This window comes from Neophocaena asiaeorientalis, unplaced genomic scaffold (assembly GCF_003031525.2).
Source record: "Neophocaena asiaeorientalis asiaeorientalis breed wild unplaced genomic scaffold, Neophocaena_asiaeorientalis_V1.1 scaffold601, whole genome shotgun sequence".
In the NCBI taxonomy this organism is placed as follows: Eukaryota; Metazoa; Chordata; class Mammalia; order Artiodactyla; family Phocoenidae; genus Neophocaena; species Neophocaena asiaeorientalis.
The window spans coordinates 682,693-702,218 of NW_020174793.1; the positions used below are offsets into that span (position 1 = coordinate 682,693).

General features: G+C 33.2%; 1 protein-coding gene across 1 annotated transcript; it reads left to right on the top strand.

Annotated features, from left to right (window-relative positions):
• The first annotated feature begins 1,552 nt into the window (after positions 1–1,552).
• On the top strand, positions 1,553–17,356 carry ANGPTL5 (angiopoietin like 5). Its single transcript, XM_024760360.1, has 8 exons — positions 1,553–1,896; positions 4,104–4,248; positions 6,112–6,215; positions 7,106–7,199; positions 9,435–9,535; positions 11,168–11,288; positions 13,377–13,562; positions 16,784–17,356. The coding sequence occupies exons 1-8, from the start codon at positions 1,801–1,803 to the stop codon at positions 17,101–17,103; spliced, it is 1,167 nt and encodes a 388-aa protein (XP_024616128.1). The 5' UTR covers positions 1,553–1,800; the 3' UTR covers positions 17,104–17,356.
• Positions 17,357–19,526: the final 2,170 nt, after the last annotated feature.

Genomic DNA, 19,526 nt, shown 5'->3' on the forward strand with positions numbered 1-19,526 from the left:
AGAAATTGTTAATGATGTTTTGTTTACAAAAGAAAATATAATAACCAATTTATGGTTTCAAAACATGTTCACGTAATTTATCTAATTTGGATACCATTATAAATAACATTGTGAATTATGTGAGGCAGCATGTGATGGACAATTTCTTGAGCTTTCACTTTCATCTTGGCTGGGGCTATTTTTTCTTCTGCTGAAGTATTTTCTTGCTGAGGCTATTACTTTTTCTGTTGAAGTATTTTCTTGCTCAAGTAAGAATTTCCTGAATTTGTCTCTGGGCATGCTGTGAAAGAATAAAGTATATTAATGTCTGACTGATTTAAAATTGCTAAAGTTTTGCCATCTTCTTTTCAATCTTATGAGACGTCAACTAGAAATTTAAGATTAAAGATACATACTCGTCTAGTTCTAATATAGATTTTAAAGGTCATCAATATTGCCAGCAATGTTAGAACTGTATTTTAGAGCAAGTCAAATAATAATTATGATAATAATAAAAAAATAATAATTATACCACCTAACACTTGAGTACTTGTCGTGTCTCTTGCACTGTGCTAAGTGCTTACATATATTAAATAACTGAATCCACACAACAATCCTCATTCTACAAAGAAAGTAAGCTATAGTGATATTAGGTAATTTTGCCCAAGTTTCCAGAGCAAGGGAGTGGTGAGTCAAGATTCACCCAGGCATTCTGGTACCAGAGCCAGCACTCCCAACAACCCCCCCACCAAGCTGCCTCTACTGAGAAATTTTCAGTAGAATAAGAGATAAGAGTGTTTGCATTTAAATAGTGCGTGAGGATGTAAAGTCAGAAAATAGATAATTTGTTTAAGATATTACTTCATTAATTGATACCCTAATGCCTATACCATACCAATCACTATGCAAGTACCATAAAAACTATGATCTCTGCCCTGTTGTTCTTGGGCTAGGAAAGGAAATGGATAAAATAATACCTTGAATAGGAAGCAAGACTCAGGAAAATCTTAATTTTAGGATAGTGAAGACTTAGGCATGCTTAAGTGGTGAAAAACAGGAGCCACTATCATGGAGAATTTGAAAATTCATCACAGACATTGATCTATCAACTTTCAGAGAGTGGTAATTTTCAATTACAATAGTCCCCTTATAGTCACAATTTTTGAAGTTTTGACACTATTGATGTAAAACATATAAATCAATTAGAGTCCTAGAAATTTGGCATTATGTGGTTAATGTGACCATCACTGACAGCTAAATTCAGTTGCAAACATATTTTAAGTCTGAATTATCTGCTCTGGGTGTCCACACTGGTTAAATTTCTACTTAGTATTTTGTAGAAATAGTTCCAATGTAATATTCTTCCCTCTACATCACTCATTTCTACTTTTTTACTATTTTTATGCAAACTGGTTCGCAATTATAGAGTTATACCTTATCAAAGGCATTTTTTCCTAAGGGCAAAAAAAAAAAAATCTGACATAAAAACTAGATGATGCTATAAATTCTTGCTTGCTTACTTGATTTAGCTACCTAGCTGGCTGGCTACTGCCTGTATTCCAAAAGCATGGATTTACAATGCAGGCATGTAGTGATAGAAAAGGTTTGTATAACTTAAAATGACTGGATCTCTAGAGGCTACCTTGTTTCTCATATGAAGGGTGTTTCAAATGAGGGCATGGAAACTAGTAAGTACTGGCTTCTATTTTTGTTGTACACCTTCCAGAAATTTTTGACTGAAGACTCTGTGTACTAGAGTTCTTTCCACACAGAGCTGACTGATATTTGAAGAAAATTTTCATTTCTCCAACCAAGAAAAATATGATTTATCTTTTCCAAGCTTCACTCTTGTTTTTAAATCTATGTATTTTTACTTGTGGAGAAGTTATACAAGGTAACTGTGTTCATCATTCTACGGTAAGAATTTCAGCAATATTATTTCAGCTAGGAAAGCATGATTATATAGTTTTCAAGATATATATTAGATGTTTGAAAAGATTAATTACAGTACTCAATATAATTTATGGGAAAATTAAAGTGTTTATTTAGAAATGCTGAGACTTATGCTTAAATAATATTACTTTTAAACTTAGGAAACCATAAACTGAAGATTGACTCAATACATTTCTTGTGAAAAATTGTTAAAGAAATTGCAGGCCTTGGTTAAAAACTAGCCAACAACTTTCCAGTTAACTTTAATAATGAAATATCTGGTAGGTAGTAAAAAAATTCACTTTGCTTAAAAAAAAACTATTCTAGAAACTTTCATACTTCAAATATAGTCTTGTGACTGGTTACCTAGGAAAAGTTAAAATTTAAAATTAGAAAATTTTATTCAAAACAATGTCAGAGTGATTGATAGCTAAGATAGTGTATGTAATACTATGAGTAGATTGTGATTTGAATCTCTATACATTTAAATGTTGGCTTATAATTTTTAAATGTTATAAACTGTATTTACCACTGTATCAATACTAAATTCCAAAGTTGAAGCAAGAATAAATTCTAAAAAAGCTACAGAAATATTAATAACAATTCTCTATACTAAAAATTTAAGAATCTTATTTAGATCTAAAAAATATAGTTGTAACCTAAGTTTTTGAAAACATCTACTATGTCAATTATTATAGGAGTTTAGGGGAAACAGCAAAAAGTTAAAAGTAGATCTATGTAACAAAATGTAAGCATCTTTTTGGGCAAATATCTTTTATATTGTGATTAGCTCTTTACCTTTCTCTCAATATCCAGGTCAAAGAGGACAAAGCTTGTTATTATTTTCTTTAAATTACAGAGTTATTCTAAATCACATAACTTATACCAAAGGATGTTTTAACATTAAAAAAACCAGTAGTGTGCCAACAAGAATAGATACCTTTGGAATGACATCTGTAATTGGCTTTCTTTCTTTTTTCTTTTTGAATAGTAGTTAGTACTTTTTAACCTCCTACCCCATCTTACACCTTTCTCCTTCCTTCTCCCCACTAGCAATCACAGGTTTGTAGTTGGTTGTTGGCTTTTTATTTTAAGTTAAATTTAATTTTTTAAAAATGTATTTTATTGAAGTGTAGTTGATTTACAATGTTGTGTTAAGTTCTGCTGTATAGCAAAGTGATTCAGTTATACATATGTAACTGAATATATATATATATATATGTCTTTTTTCATATTCTTTTCCATTATGGTTTATTACAGGATATTGAATATAGTTCCCTGTGCTACACAGTAGGACCTTGTTGTTTATCCATTCTATATATACGGTTGCTGGCTTTTTAAAATGATATCTGTTGTTGATTTTGCAAAGCAAAATTCCGTGCTTTTTTTCTGTAATCACTGCTACCTTTTTAAAAAAATTTTTTTAATTTTTTATTTTATATTGAAGTATAGCCGATTAACAATATTGTGATAGTTTCAGTTGCACAGCAAAGTGACTCAGCCATACATATACACGTATCCATTCTCCCTCAGACCCCCCTCCCATCCAGGCTGCCACATAACATTGAACAGAGTTCTCTGTGCTATACAGTAGGTCCTTGTTGGGTATCCTTTTTAAATATTCAGTGGTACCTTTTAAATCTATGCATACTTTACCTTTCAAATCTGTAAATACTTTAGCTTATACAAAAGCGACAATTCTCCTGCACATTTTCCCCAAATCACGATTCCTAATAACTAGTGGCAGAAAGTGTTTTTGGCATAGAAATGTTGTAGGCATCTCAGGGAACCTTCTTAGTACCCATTCAAAGAATTTCAAATTGCACAATTTCTGGAAGAGGGATGGTCAGAACTATATCGCACATGGAAATGTGTAGAAGTTAAAGGTCAAGGCCATAGAGCCACCACACGAGAACGTAGACCCTAAATGATTCCTTTTGGAATTGAAGAAGAAAAAAAGAGAGCAAAAATAATGAATCAACATATATTTATTGTTCATACCTAGAATTTACCCATAAGGTTTATTTGTGGAAGTTTGAACTAACCAGTTAATTATGTTTTTTTCTAATGATCATCCTTGTATATGTCCTGAAATCTCATCTTTTTTTCTACACTCTTCTTATTTATGACATATTAGGTAATATAACATATTTCATATATTTTTTCTTATTTGTATTTTTTTTAATATAAAGGATTCTCCAGTAGTTAACATTGTAGAAGATGAATCTAATGCAAAAGGTGAAAGTAAAAGTAATGCTACTGTTTATAAAGAAGATTGTGAGGAATCATGTGATGTTAAAACTAAAATTACACGAGAAGAAAAACATTTCATGTGTAGTAAGTATTAAAAATAACCACAATTGGGCTTCCCTGGTGGCGCAGTGGTTGAGAGTCCGCCTGCCGATGCAGGGGACACGGGTTCGTGCCCCGGTCCAGGAAGATCCCACATGCCGCGGAGTGGCTGGGTCCGTGAGCCATGGCCGCTGGGCCTGCGCGTCCGGAGCCTGTGCTCCGCAACGGGAGAGGCCACAACAGTGAGAGGCCCGCATACCGCAAACAAAACAAAACAAAAAACCTCCCCCCCACAATTATACAGGTATATGATTTATTATTTCTAGGGTAGAGATGGAAAAATATACCTTAGCATTTATGTGGGTCATTTTATATATATCCTGATCATCCTAGGCCAGGAGTTTTATGTGTTTGGCACATAGTAGGTGCTTCGTAAGTGTTTGGTAAATGAACAAATCCTTCTTCTGTATAATATGGCCCAGTGACACCAACTAGCCACAGAGGGAAGGGGCGAGCCACAATGCACTGATGGTATCAATTCACCTAGCACTATTTTCTTACTTCCGTCTGAACAAATGGCAAATTTCACCTGAGTTTTGAGAAGGAATTCTCTAATATTGAGTAAATGCTACAATAGATATAATACAAATTCACAGCGAATTTATGTAGCAAAGCATAAAAAATAAAAAGTTTTAAAATCTCCATTTTTGTTTAAAACTAGTAGTAGTGCAGTAATTTTCATGATCTATTTATATGTACATAGGCGGTGAAATGAGACAGGGGATCAGAAAGGGAGGAGGTTCTGATCCAGTTCTTATAGGACTGTAACTCCTAGATCAGAAAGTATAAAAAGCTCACTTTATTGTGTTTAATTCTATGTGTAACACAGGTATCTCAGGCTTCTCAAACCTATGAGTGTGGCTTTAGATCCATTAAGACAGATATCTAAATCCAGGGAGTATCTAATAGAAAGTGAGAGACTGAAAGTAAAAATGAGAGATGAAGCTGGATGAGGTAGATTTTAAAATATCATGAATTATTAATGTAATTCTACTGCTAGAGTAAAAGTTAGGAACATAGAAATAAATAATTTTTAAAAGAATAATGTATGCCATAATGTGTCACTCCTTTTGTTGTAAAGGACATCATCAGTATAACTGAATAAACTTGGATAAAATCTGAGAAGTACATGGTAGTCAATATTTATTTCCTGATTTTTATGGCTGTGTTGGGGAGAATGTCTTTGGTGTAAGAAAAACACACTGAAGTATCCAGGGGCATCATGGTGGCATGCTCAAAAGAATTAAGAAAAAGTTCTTCATACTGTTCTTGAAACTATTCTATAAGTAAGATTGTTTTAAAATAAAAACAAAAATACATAGTAAAAGTTTAACCAGAAACCAACCAGCTAAAACTTTTGACTAAGATTTATTATAAGTATATATGTATGTGTGTTTGTAATTTGTTGATATAAAAATGTAGCATTAATAGAAAAAAGTTAAAGAAAGATTTACTTTTAAAATTAACTTACATGATATGGAAGTATTGCCTTTTACTTTCTTATGTAGTAAGAATTGATGAGTCTTGGACCTCCTGCTTCTGTACCTCTCATCTTATAAAGTGAGAATTGATATTCAGAATGTTGTCTCGCATTTATATCAGATTAACTTATTTGGGGGTAATCTAAATTATTAGGAAGCATACTTTCATTGCGAGGTATTGAAATAATTGTTTTCTTGGATAATCCTGGGTTAAACAAAAAAGTACTAACTAGAATATGCAATTCTATGTATTAGATTGAGCTTTATTGTTACATATTTATCCAAAATCATTTTGAAATTATTTTTCACTGTAATTGTTTTCTATAACAAAATAATATTTAGCAAACACATTTTGTTATGATTTAAGGAAATTTGCAAAATTCTATTGTTTCTTATACACGAAGTACCAAAAAACTACTAAGAAATATGATGGATGAACAGCAAGCTTCCTTGGATTATTTATCTAATCAGGTATGGATTTTTTAGAATTGTGTTGTTATTGTATGTGTACATTGATATACTTAGCTAGAGGTATAATTGTTTAATTTTTTAATTTATTAAAGTCCATACATCTATTTAGTGCCTACTATGTTAGAGGCACCATAGTAAGCCTCAGGCAAACAGAAAGCAATAACAACAAAAAAAGATCTTCACTTAAAGCTTATACAGTCTAAGAGAGCAGAAAAATGTATTGAAAATGTTGTGACTGCTGTCAGAAAGATGCACCAAAGAAATTCAATATCTGAGCTATGAGAAGTATTCCCAGATGACAGAGATTATGAACTGAATCATGAAAGATGGATAAATCCTTCAAAGGTCACAAATGTGGGGTAAGAAGAGTAGGACCTTCGATTCTGGGGAACTGCTTGAAGTGGTGCAGGGGTGGAGTGGCTGGTGAGGTTGAGGTGTATAAGGAAAACTGACTTAAAGAAATAGGAGCTAACTCATGCCACACCAAGGAGTCAATTGAAGTGTCTGAGCAGGGAAATGCGATGATTAGATTGACAGCTAGTGAGGAGGATGACTTGAGGAAGAGCAGAGGGAGGAGACAGGGAGATCAGATAAGAAACTACAGCAAAGGAGGAGGCAAGATACAAAGAACAGATCTGCAAGAGCGGTCAAATGCAGAACTGGGCAGATGAAAGCAATGTGTAGGAGGAAAACAGTACTCAATTTAATGATTGCTATTTAGTAATGCCTTTCTTTACTGCTTAGAGCAGTAAGGAATTCAAAAGAAAAATGGACATTATATATATTTCAAAGCTGGATTTATAAGAGGCTTAGAGATATCACTTATAAAATTCAGCTAAGAGAGTTTTGTTCAAATATAAATTTGCTTAAATGTATGCATGTGTGTTTAGGTTAATGAGCTCATGAATCGAGTTCTCATTTTGACTACAGAAGTTTTTAGAAAACAGCTGGATACTTTTCCTCACAGACCAGTTCAGTCACACGGTGAGAACTTTGGTATTTCACCCTTTTCATACTTGTCTTTTATTGCTTAAAAATTTCCTGGACAGGTTGGAGCATTTAGAACTTTTGTTTAAAAAATACAGCTCATTATCATCTAACAGACTGGAGGAGTAATACCTGCCAAATTTCAACCCAGACAATGTGTACTTTCCTGAATTGGGAAGCTTTTCTGACCATTTGAAAGCTATTGCTGTATACAGATATTCTGAATCTGTTGAAAATAACATAGTTTTATGTAACTAAATTCAGGCTCTCCTTTTACATTTTAATATTAATAATCAATCTTCAGCTAGAAGAAAAGAAGGTCTCAGAATTCCTCCCACCTGTAAAAACTATTTTTAACATGTTTGAGATGTTTCAAATTGGGACATAAAATTTAAAAAGAAAAAGAAACTTAAGACAAAAGAAAGTGGAATTTAGCACTGTTTATACTAAAACAATATATAGTAATTCCTAAAGTCATGGGTTTCTAAGAAAAGTACCCTATATATCTTACAGTTGTGAATTAATAACAAAAAGTTCCAAGCAAGTAAATATTTATTGACAGCCTAGTGAATGATCTTTCTTTTATCCTTACAAAGAGAAGGAAATAAACTGTTACTGAGAATCACCTAAGTGTCAGGTACTATGACAGGCACTTTCACATGTTATTTTTTGTTATTCTATTATATCTCATTTATTTCCCATAAGTGAGTAGTGTAGGTAGGTAGTGTAACATGGTGGTTATGAGCATGGACTCTGGTGTCAGATCACCTGTCTTCAAATCCCTCATCCACTGTTTCCTTGATATCAGTTTCCTCATCAGTAAACTGATAGTACCTACCTCATATGGTTCTTATGAGGATTAAATGAATAAATACACCAAAAGCTCCTAAAATATTGCTTGATGCATAGTAAGACAGTATAAGCGTTTGCTATGATGATCTTCATCATCAGATAAGGAATATGGAGCCCAGAAACATCTGAATAACCTGTTCATATTTATTTGGATGGTGATGGCAAAGCAGATATTCCAACTCAGATTAGTCCTTCATTGTAAACTTCTATTATCATATCTCTGAGCATAAAGTTATTATGAAAATGTCTCTTAGCAATTCAGAAGAAAGGCAACAAATCTATATCTTCTAGAAGTGAAGGGGAAAGCAAACAATTTTTCATAGCTAACTTTTTGTAGATGAGATTTTCTGCATGTTTACTGTGCGCTAGGCACTGTACTAAGTGCTTTATATTGATATAATGTCTTACTATGTAAATCGTCAGAATAACACTATGAAGTAGATAGTATTATTATTATAACAATATTGCACATGAAGAAAAGTAGTTAAGTAACTTAGTTAATGGTTCTGGCTAGTAAATATTAGTACTAGGAATCTAACCCAAGCTTCTGGTTCTGAAGTATCAGGCTTTCATGTGTTTGTTCTCTTGGTAACTGATGCTGTAAGGGTTGAATTTGTTTTATCACATTTATAAAAGATAACACAAAGTAAAGTAAACTATAACATCATATCTACATACATATCTACGTAAAAGATAATACAAAGTGTAAACTATAATATCATATCTACATAATATATTTACAATCCCCTAGAAAGGAGAGTGCTTAAGAGAAGGTGATTATAGACTGCTACAGTTCTAGCTATTGTGAACAGAGCAGGCTCTAGCCTCAGCATCACTTTCTCTGGTGAAGAAAGTGATTTCCCCTTCCTCTCCCTTTGCCTGATTGTAATGGTGGGCCCCAAAACACCAGAATCTCTGAAATTTCAAATAGTGGAGAAAGGATGTGTCAATAGTAATTAATCTACTTATTCCTTTGGATTTTCTCCTCCTCATTCACACAGATTTCTGTTACATATTATGTTCCCAAAATAAGCCTAGATTTCTGAAAGGGCATTATTTATTGGACAAGAGAATGCATAATCATAAAATATATTAAATAAATGTTGATACCAAATGGAATACTAATCAATAACAGTGAGTTAGTTATTAGTGAAGGTTTATTGCAGCATAACTTATTCAATCCCAGTTCCTCCACCTATCTAGTTTCTTCTTATTTCTAAAGTTGAGATAATTTTTCATTTTCAAAAAGTTAAAATCATCATCATTACTGAACATTTTAATAATAATAATTTCAGATAGCACTGTCAATTTTCTTTTATAAAATGATTGTCTTAAGTGTATATGTGGAAATATCCTAAATAACTAATTTTACTTTTCTAGGTTTAGATTGTACTGATGTTAAAGATACCATTGGTTCTGTCACTAAAACACCAAGCGGTTTGTATATAATCCACCCAGAAGGATCTAGTTACCCATTTGAGGTAAAGTTTTCCCTTATTATATGGAATAGGATAGGCATCTAATTTATTTAAATAATATTAGAATTTTAATTGTTTTAATATTTTATTTTTTCTTAAAAATTTTAAAATAAATCAGTATAAGTTCCAGTTTCAAAATTTTTGTTTTCTGGAATTCTTTGCCCAAACCACAAACCAATAAAAGAACTAGAGGGTCTTTCACTTTTCTATTTGAGTGTTCATGGTTACACTCTTTAAAGTAAATCCATTTGGTGCAAGATCTTATATTATCCTTACAGTAGGCAGAACTATGCAAAATAAATACTTACTTGCTTGAATTAGCTTATGGATATTAAAAAATAATTGTGTGCTTTGCCTTGGGGCTTGCTAAAAATACTTTAGTTTCTCTTCCTACACTTGGTTATACTTTGGATGATAAGTGATTTTTTGTGATTGTATAAAAAATTAATAATTAAAAAATCCTTTCACTGAATTGTGAGACAAATTGAGAAGCTGATCCATTTCTTAAATCAAATAAAATAAATTACTCATATTTATCCTTAGTAGTTCTATACCATGATTTCTAGAAGAAAGTTCTACTAGAAATTGTGTTATTAAAATTAGTATTATAATGTTACTATATTACATATAGTGTATATAATATATAAAAATTATATATATATAATTTTCTGGTTACTTTTTTGTGCATAAGAAATTTATAATACCAATATCATACCTTATTTATAGTCTTTATTAAAATATTAAAATATATTTTCTAAACCAGTTTCTCGTCTCAGAGTTACTAACGTTATTTTTTGACATCTATTGACAGGATGTCAAAAATTGGGAATTAAGTGGGAAATAATTTTAAGTTACCTAAATTACTTCACCTACAGATTCAAAAATGGACCTGAACAGATGTGGAAAGGGAACGCTTCTAATTTTGTGAAGAGTGGGATGCATAATTACCTCTTTTGTGGGAAAGTGTTGGTTCCCTAACTTCCTCCACACTGCCTTTTTCTGTCTGTGTGTGGGAAGTTTCTGATGGGGAGGATTGGTCTGATTTTCTCGCTGTGTCACTTCTATGGGTCCCCTATGGTTGTCCTCTTAGAGGCATTTAACAGAGCACCACAGATGCACCTATGAGTGCCTGCTGAGATGGGGCACAAATCATGCCTTTCTGTCTGAAAATCCCAGTCTGAACACAGGCCTTCCAGGCTTTTGGAGGAAAAAAGCAATCAAAGACAGGCACACAGGCACATTTAACACTGTTTTTTAAAAAATCAGTGTTTTAATTAAAAGGAAAAGTTAATTTATAAAGAAATACATCACTCTGCCATATCAGATTGGTACAGTTATTACTCAACTGAAAAATATTTATGGAGCTGAGGAATAAGAGGGTAACCTTAAAATGCTACAAACACATATGTTAAAAAACTGACTGATACAAGGACCACAATTAGGTTTGTTTTATAATAAACAGTATTATTTCTAGAGATTTAAAAAAATCTGAATACATTAATGACATACAGTTGCATTGAAACTTTCAGTGGAAGTATCTTCTCTTTCTCTAGGCTTTAAGGGTGAAGTATGAGTTTTATATAAAAGAATGAAAATAATATTATATTATTTTTGTCTTTTCTGGGTTTATTTTAGGTAATGTGTGACATGGATTACAGAGGAGGTGGATGGACTGTGATACAGAAAAGGATCGATGGGATAATTGACTTCCAAAGGTTATGGTGCGACTATCTGGATGGATTTGGTGACCTTTTAGGTCAAATTTTATTTATTTCTCCTCTTTTTTCTTCTTTTTGATAATATGCCTATGGACTCTGTCTCTATTGGTCAAATAGTTAGTAAAAATAGCAAATCCTTGTGAATATAAAAATATGACAAATTACCCTCTGGTTATATGCCAAATTACTTAAAATAAATAGGTCTTCAGTTGAGATATGAAAATCTTTATTTTTAGTTGAAATATGACTTGAGTGAAAATTCTAAATTGTGTTATTTATTAAGTATTGACTATGCTCCCAGCAGAATTCTGGCAGATACTCAATAACTATTTGTAGAATGAAAACCTGAATGAGTAGGGACCTTGAAATTCTTGAGATTTGTGTTGTGTCTACATAAGCAAATGAAATAGAGAATTGAGGTCCATAGCTGTAGGAATTCAAATTATGTAAATGTCAGTAAAAATCACTATGCTCAAAACTTGGAAAATGTAAACCCCAGGTGAACTGTAAAATCTGTTCACGTTATTACCAAATGGCAGCATCAACTTTTGCGGGTGAATAGAAGCACCAGTATTTCTGAACCCTACAGGATTTTACATTAATTGGAACATTTGCAGGTGACTTTGATCATTTTCATGCTCTTATTTTAAGTTATTGTTGTTATAATTTAGAATCTTTAACTTCCCATAATAATGTCATCCAAGGATTTAATAAGTGGTGGTGTTTGTCCTACTGCTAAAAACCCTACAGCATGCCAATGATGTTAGAAGGGACATGAAATGTAATAAAATGTCATAAGTAAGGCCAGGTAGCTGCCATGCTATGGAATGCATTTGAAATACTTGTGTTTTCTCAGCATTACCTCCAATTTTCCAGTAAGGGCTGCCTTCTGAATTGAGCTGTCATAGATCTGCAGGCTCTAAGTTGTTATCTTCCTTACTTAATGCTTATGTCCATGGGAAAATTATCTGAGTTTTGACAAAAAATGTCTTCAGGAAGGTATACTTCACATAAGCAGACTGCTTTGTACTTGGCCTATTTAAAAAAAATAAACTTAGGATTAAGGAAAATGTATTGTTCAGTTAAATCTGAGGTTGGGGTAGAGGGGAAAGATGGCAAGGACACTTAAATTGTAGTGTCAGACTGTGAGAAACTAAGCAGGCCCACCTTCCTTCTTGTACTTCTTTTTTACTTCCTATACTCCCTTTCTTCCAGTATTTCTTCAGAATACTTTTCAGTTCTAAGTGGGTATGTAGCTAAAATGCCCCTGTAAGGCCTGGAGAGTGACTTAGTATCTTAGCTATAGTTTTAAGATTTGAATTCTGTCACATTGTCTCCCAGCTCTTGAAGTTTGTTTTGACTAGATCCTTACTTCCTTCAGTAATTTCATGATTCAAGCAGAGGGATATACTTCAGAGCAGGAGTGTCTACATTTAGGTTATGCCACAGTGGGTAGAGGGAGGTAGAAAGTCATTGGCTAGAACATGCAAGAAGAATGCAGTCTGAATTAAGGAGTTCAATAATCCATCTTGGACCTATAATCATCTTGAAAATATTGACCCTTAACCTGAGTATGCTCCAGTGTTGCTACATTATGTCTTCATTCATAGGTAACTGATGAGCTTCATTACAACAAAGAAATATTTGTTCACAAAATATTATTCTCAAAGACAGAAAAAATAATTTCTACTGAGCATTTTCAGAAAATATTTCTTTAGGAGTTGCTGATTTGGAGGCTAAACCTCTTATATTTACTGGTACACATCATTTTGTTACCTGCCATAATATTTGAACTCATTTTTTGTTGACATGCCTTAAGGTAAAACTTGACTTTTTACGTGATCTTTAAATGAATTTTTGAATTTAATTTGGGGAGATAAAAAAATGAAACAGAGACTAGTTATCCCAAGTCTAGTAAAGTAGAAGTGGGAAGATACACATATATATATGTTTTGGTAAATTAGGCAAACACTGATAATTTGAACCAGGGCAATCTAGTCTCTCAAATAATTTATGTGTGCCATCTTGGAGTTATTGAAACACTAAGCAAAGCCAAAGACTTAATAACAAAGGGTTATTCTAACTTGTATTAAAATATATTTAAAAAAGCATTTTTTTTTAAACAGGTGAATTTTGGCTAGGGCTGAAAAAGATTTTTTACATAGTGAATCAGAAGAATACCAGTTTTATGCTGTATGTGGCACTGGAATCTGAAGATGACACATTCGCTTATGCATCATATGATAATTTTTGGCTAGAGGATGAAACAAGATTTTTTAAAATGCACTTAGGACGATATTCAGGAAATGCTGGTAAGTTTTTTTTTCCTAAAATTACCCAAAAGATTTAAATATAGCTGACTCAATATTAGATGAAGATAAAAGTAATGCATTTCTTTTGGTATATGACACATAACTGATAACAGAATAGGTTAGGAATGAGAAAACTGGCTAAGTCTTGAGTTATGAAACTCTGCTATGATGGTTGCATCATCTTGTGATTTTGAAGTGCTTTATACACTTTAAAACAATTTTGCCATATGTAACCACAATTGATTATTTAGATAGCAAATCTGTGGGGCAGGCTGGGAAGGCATTATTTACATTTTCATGTACTGAGAGGCTGGTGTTTAGAAGTCATAGAATGTTAGAGCTGATCTTCACTCTTCTCACTCTGCAGGTTAAGAAACCTGAAAGATTGACTTGCCCAAGAGTCCCAGCTCATCACATCTGAGCAAGGGCAAGGACCCAGGTTGATAGAACAACTAGTTTAGTGGGGTTTTTTTCTTTTTTTTGGCTATATCTCAGTACATCTACTCATTTCTAAATAAGTTAAATTTTTAGAACTTCAAAATACTTGATATTAAATTCATATTTTGATGCTGATATTTTTAACTTGAGTTAATACTAAATTCAGCTCTCCTGTTCATTGCTCATCATTGTACTTGTTCATTAGGTATGTTTAGTGTTAGAAATCCAAAAATGAATGAGTTATGTTCCCAGTTCTTTAACTAATCACAATATAGAGAGGGAGATTAAATAAAACTGAAAACACAGAATACCGATAGAGATTTGGGGGCTAAAGAGAAAGAATTCCAATGGATTACATCCAGAGAAGGGTAGTTTTCAACAAAGAATTAATGGTAGAGTCAACCTGGGGTGCTTTGTGAAAGTACATACTCATGCAGAATCTGATTCAGTAAGTTTGGGCCCAGGTATTTGTATTCACTAGATGGATATGTTGGCATCCTTATAGTTGAGAATCACTGATCTGTACTTGGAGGAATGGATAGGCTTTTGGCAAATGAATGTTGGCAAACAGAGCAGCTTGAGTCAAGGTACAGAGGGAGGAAAATTACTGGGCATGAGAAGTTGTCTGGTATGGATGGGATCTCTGATATCTGAGGGGGTTTAGACTTAGGATATTAAGTAAAAGTCTGAAATTTAAATATTGACATATAGGGACAATTTTAAGGAGTTATATAATTTTTGAGGCTTCATCTCTAAAAGAGTAAAGAACTATCTAAATATGGAACATACAATGTTAGGAAAAGTTTATGTGGGATTTCTCTAGAAGATGACTAGGATCTCATTAGAGGATACAATTTATAATGGCAAGAATTTTTTCATTTTGGAAGCCTCAAATTTTGTCATGCCTTATTCTGCCTTTTCCCAATAAAGTTAAGTAACTTTCAAATGTTGATCACATAATATAATCAAGATAAAGAAAAAGATGTCAAAAGAATGTAAAGATAGCAGTATAGTTAAGTATGATCAGGTATTTGGTAGAGGTGAGCCAGATATTTGACTTTGAGCTCAGAGCAAAAATAGAAATATGAAATTTGAACATTTGAGGAGCACAGTTGTTCCATGAGGACACATTGTCCTGGTTCTAAAACTTGAGAGACATTTCTCTGGGTTCTTAGTGAAAACAAAGTGTCATGTTTTCTAATTACACTCGGACAGAAAACGTAACAGTGAGTTTTAATGGGCCATTTCTTTAAAAATAGACCTATGCATTATATTTTTAGAGTAAATTATTAAATATAATCCAGTGAGGAGCTCATATAATGTATGATCCTTCTGATGGTTGGACTTAACCAGGGAGATTATCTGTGGAGAGATCATATAATTTAGGTAATGCTCCATAAGTGTTGTCTTTCTCATTTGAACTTCTGAAAGGTTTTGCACCATGTGGTATTGAAAATGATATCCTCCCTGCAAATATGTGCAATTTTGGCATTTTGTTCCTATGAAGTGCATGGTCAGAGACAGGGCTGGGGTACAGGATAGGCCACTACCATTAGTGAAGTTCTCCAGGTTCCTCAAAGACATCTCAAAAGATGCCAAACATTTGGAATATAATGAAACAAATGTGGGCTTTGAATTCTTCAAAGATTTTACATAGCTTCACTTTTACTTAGTGTTTGAAACATCTTAGCAAATTTTATGTATAAGTGAAATCTAAGTACAATGGGACTAATTAGAATCTTTTATTTATATGGTTTAAAAGAAACAAACAAACATGACTTCTACCCCTGCTACTTAGTTAGCCAGGTTGCCTTGGCCAAGATACTTAATCTTTGAAGATTACTGTGACTATCAGGGATATCACACATAGAATGTCCAATGTAAGTCTTTAAAATATGGTGGTGTTTTAACTACTATTCAATTAGTATGCATATCATATGGAGAGCCATGAAGAAAAGACATACCTCAGTGGTATAGCTGATTTTTTTCTTGAGGGCATTGGGCATTTAATATAAACTTGGTGGCCACTAAATAAAATCAAACAACTTTTGCAGTTATAAATTTGTTCCTGAAAGGTAGAGGTTTCACTTTCATCCATACCTCTCTATCTAAAGTGATGTAAAATGGTACTGGTATAAAAATTTGTGTGTAAATTATTTTCTTTCCCTAAATTACCAATTACCATATTATTCTTCCCCAAAGTATGACAGGTTTATACACCATATTTTTGACCTAAATTATCTGCTTCTGTCTACATAGCCAAGCTTCCATTTTGTGATTTTATATCGAATGCCTACTTATTCATGTTTACATATTCTGAGCCTATTTATATGAAATAATTGGAATGACAAAATTGTAGAAATGGAGAGCACATTACCCCTGGTTACCAGGGGTAAGGGATGGGATTTAGTTTTTAAAGCATATGAAGGAAACTATCATTCAATTTATACTGCTACTGTTTGGTCCTTTCATACAATTATGCAACGATTTAATAGTTTTCAATTTATTAACTGATAATATGCAAAGTTTTCCTAGGCCATCACAGACCACCATAATTTGTTCCAACAAACGTCTACTTAAACATGCCTATCATGTTGAGGAATTTATTACCAGATTTTGGCATATTGCACCCGGAGGAGAGATTTTAATATAATACCTATTAAAATATAATTTAAACCTTAGTTCTGGGATGTAATGCTTTTGCATAATGGGTTGGTAAAGGTTGATTAAAATTACAAAAAATGCCTTTAAATTTCGTCATTAAAAAAATCTATTTTACCTAGGTGATGCATTCCGGGGTTTCAGAAAAGAAGATAATCAAAACGCAATGCCTTTTAGCACATCAGATGTTGATAATGATGGATGTCGCCCTGTATGCTTCATCAATGGTCAGCCTGTGAAGAGCTGCAGCCACCTCAGTAACAATACCGGCTGGTGGTTCAACCAGTGTGGTCTCGCAAATCTGAATGGCATTCATTACTTCCCTGGAAAATTGCTTACAACTGGAATTCGATGGGGCACATGGACCAAAAACAACTCACCTGTCAAGATTAAATCTGTTTCAATGAAAATTAGAAGAATTTACAACCCATATTTTAAGTAATCTCATTTTAAATTGTAATGAGTGTTCCACAGTTATTTTTGATAATATATAAACAATTTTACATAGTTTCTCTTTTTACTGAGTGTTTCAAGCATATTAGCCAAAATTTAACCATAGGTGACATCTAGGTATTATGAGTCTAAATAGTAGTCTTTAATTTTATAGAGTTTTATAAAGGAAAACATGGTTCAATGTATGCTTTTACTACTAATTATATTAACAATATGTAATAAAATTTGTTTTGAGTGTATCGCAACCTGTCTACCTGTAGTCTGTTGTCCTTTTAAAAAATTTTCCCTTTTCTTTAAAACATATAAACCATAGTGCATTATTAGGAAAATTAAAGAAAGTGTTATATTTATTTCTATATTTATTTGAAATGGCTAAATATATAATCTACAGATAATTTCTGTTGAAGACAATTACAAGGAATAATTTTGTGCAGATTAATATATAAACTTCACATAGTTTAAAAACCTTACTATTTCCAGGTGATTCCATAATATTTTACAGGTAATAAGAGTTTGCTGCAAAAATAAAGTCCTTCTTGTTTTCCTATTTTATTGTGGTTAATAAGTTTATTCTTATTTGTAATGAACTTACTATACATTTGCATACTGATCAGTTGCATTCTAAAACACATTTATATCCTAACTCTTTTTAAGGCAATAGGAATGGTATGAGCTTTAAATGAAGGAGAAAGAACAATGAATCACTGGTCTAGAGGTGGCTCTAGAGCAAGCATTTTTTAGGAAGTTGCAAGGAGTTGGAGTGGTAAGGCTTCCATGGGAAAACACAGCAAGGAATGTGCTAGACCATATTCAGTTAATTAAGAAAATTAGGGTTGAGTGGAAAAGTACTTTGTCCAGAGTTAGGGTTATACAGTGGGTAGAAGTAGCTGAAAAGTGAGGTGGGAGGAGGTCTGAATTAAAAATACATATGAGGGTATAGAGATCACGGTGAGTTATCTGAGTACAGCAGAGGGCTTAGTTTGATCAGAACATAGAGCCTGATCTGAGTTCAGGGATGAGCAAAAATGACATAGTCACCTTTCAAGATTGCTTTCACTTTGATCTCCTCACCAAACAGTGAATAAACCGTGTACAGATTATAGACAGGATACAGTTGCAAATGGTTGAGCACGGTTCCCCATGGCTTCCCGTCCATCTCATAGAGGCGCAGTTGAGATTCTGTGTCTTTACATTGGGGTAAGATGTCTACTAGGTTGCAGGAGCAGAGAACTGTAGGTTCACTGCCTGCAGTGATATGAGTACCAGAAACAAATTTATATACAATTAAGGAAATAATATTGCTACTCAGCAAGCTACGTCTAATGTGTGGATTCTGGACCTTGAAATTCTTGGTCCTATACAGGGGAATCTCCTTTATTGTACTGCAAGGTCTAAGGGCTTCACATTTTTACCCTACCATAAAGGTTATGGAGATACTGAGGGTAAAAGCAGAGTGGGAATAAATGTTGGGATGTTAAGGGAATGATAGACCCAGACAAAAGCAAGAAATTTTAATTTCTCTGGGTTTGGGAATAAGAAGATGTATTTGACTTTGAATGGGTAAGAGACAATGGCCCCCAGGATGCCTTATGAGAAAGTGTGAAAGTACTAAGAGGCCTCAACCCCCACTGCAAAGGAGAAGCTATATTTTGGTTAATAATCCTGAGCTTCAGACTTCCAGAAATGAAGTGACCTTAACCTTGGGAGAAGTATCAAGACAACGGTTCCTTTTTTGCTCTCTACTATTCCAACACCATGCCCACATCTCTTAGAAGTAAGCATAAAAGATTGGAGTATCATACCCAAGGTCTACATGACATCATTGTAGATTCATTCTTTCAGAATCTGAGGACTTCTCTGGATAAATGGTCCCACTTAAAAATACAAATAATTTATTATTTTGTCAATTTAATTATCAGTAAAATTGAAACTGTGTCCAGTTAAAAATCAAAAGGAAACTATACAGATCCAAAAGCTTCTCTCTATACCAGCATATATTAGTTATAAATAAAAAGGTTAACATTCAAAATAGCTTTGAGAGCTATAGAAGTAGGCTAATAATCTATTTAAAAATAATTATAAAACATTACCAAGAAACATAAATGACTCTAAATAGCAGCACAATCATGTTCTTTGAATAGAGGACTTGGTGCAAATATCCCCAGATGTATGAATGGAGTAGTGGGTTTGAGAACCAAGAGCAGTTTGGAGTTGCAAGAACAATATGTGAGGAGGATTTAGGTCATGCCAAGGAGATCACTGACACACTGCTTCACTGACATATATGAAATAGGGTTTATTGGGGAAAAATGTACAGGCTGGCAGGTAGGAGAGCCTACTTATGCTAATGAATAGTGCATTCTGGGAGGGCATTTTTGTAACAGTACAATTTCATGGTGGAGAAAGTGGCTT

Bases quoted from the DNA above. Each gene is read 5' to 3' on its own strand.
- ANGPTL5 (XM_024760360.1), top strand. From the start codon at position 1,801: ATGATTTATCTTTTCCAAGCTTCACTCTTGTTTTTAAATCTATGTATT. The intron at 9,536-11,167 runs GTAAAGTTTTCC...GGTTTATTTTAG, and splicing joins GATCTAGTTACCCATTTGAG to GTAATGTGTGACATGGATTA. The intron at 11,289-13,376 runs GTCAAATTTTAT...TTTTTTAAACAG, and splicing joins TGGATTTGGTGACCTTTTAG to GTGAATTTTGGCTAGGGCTG.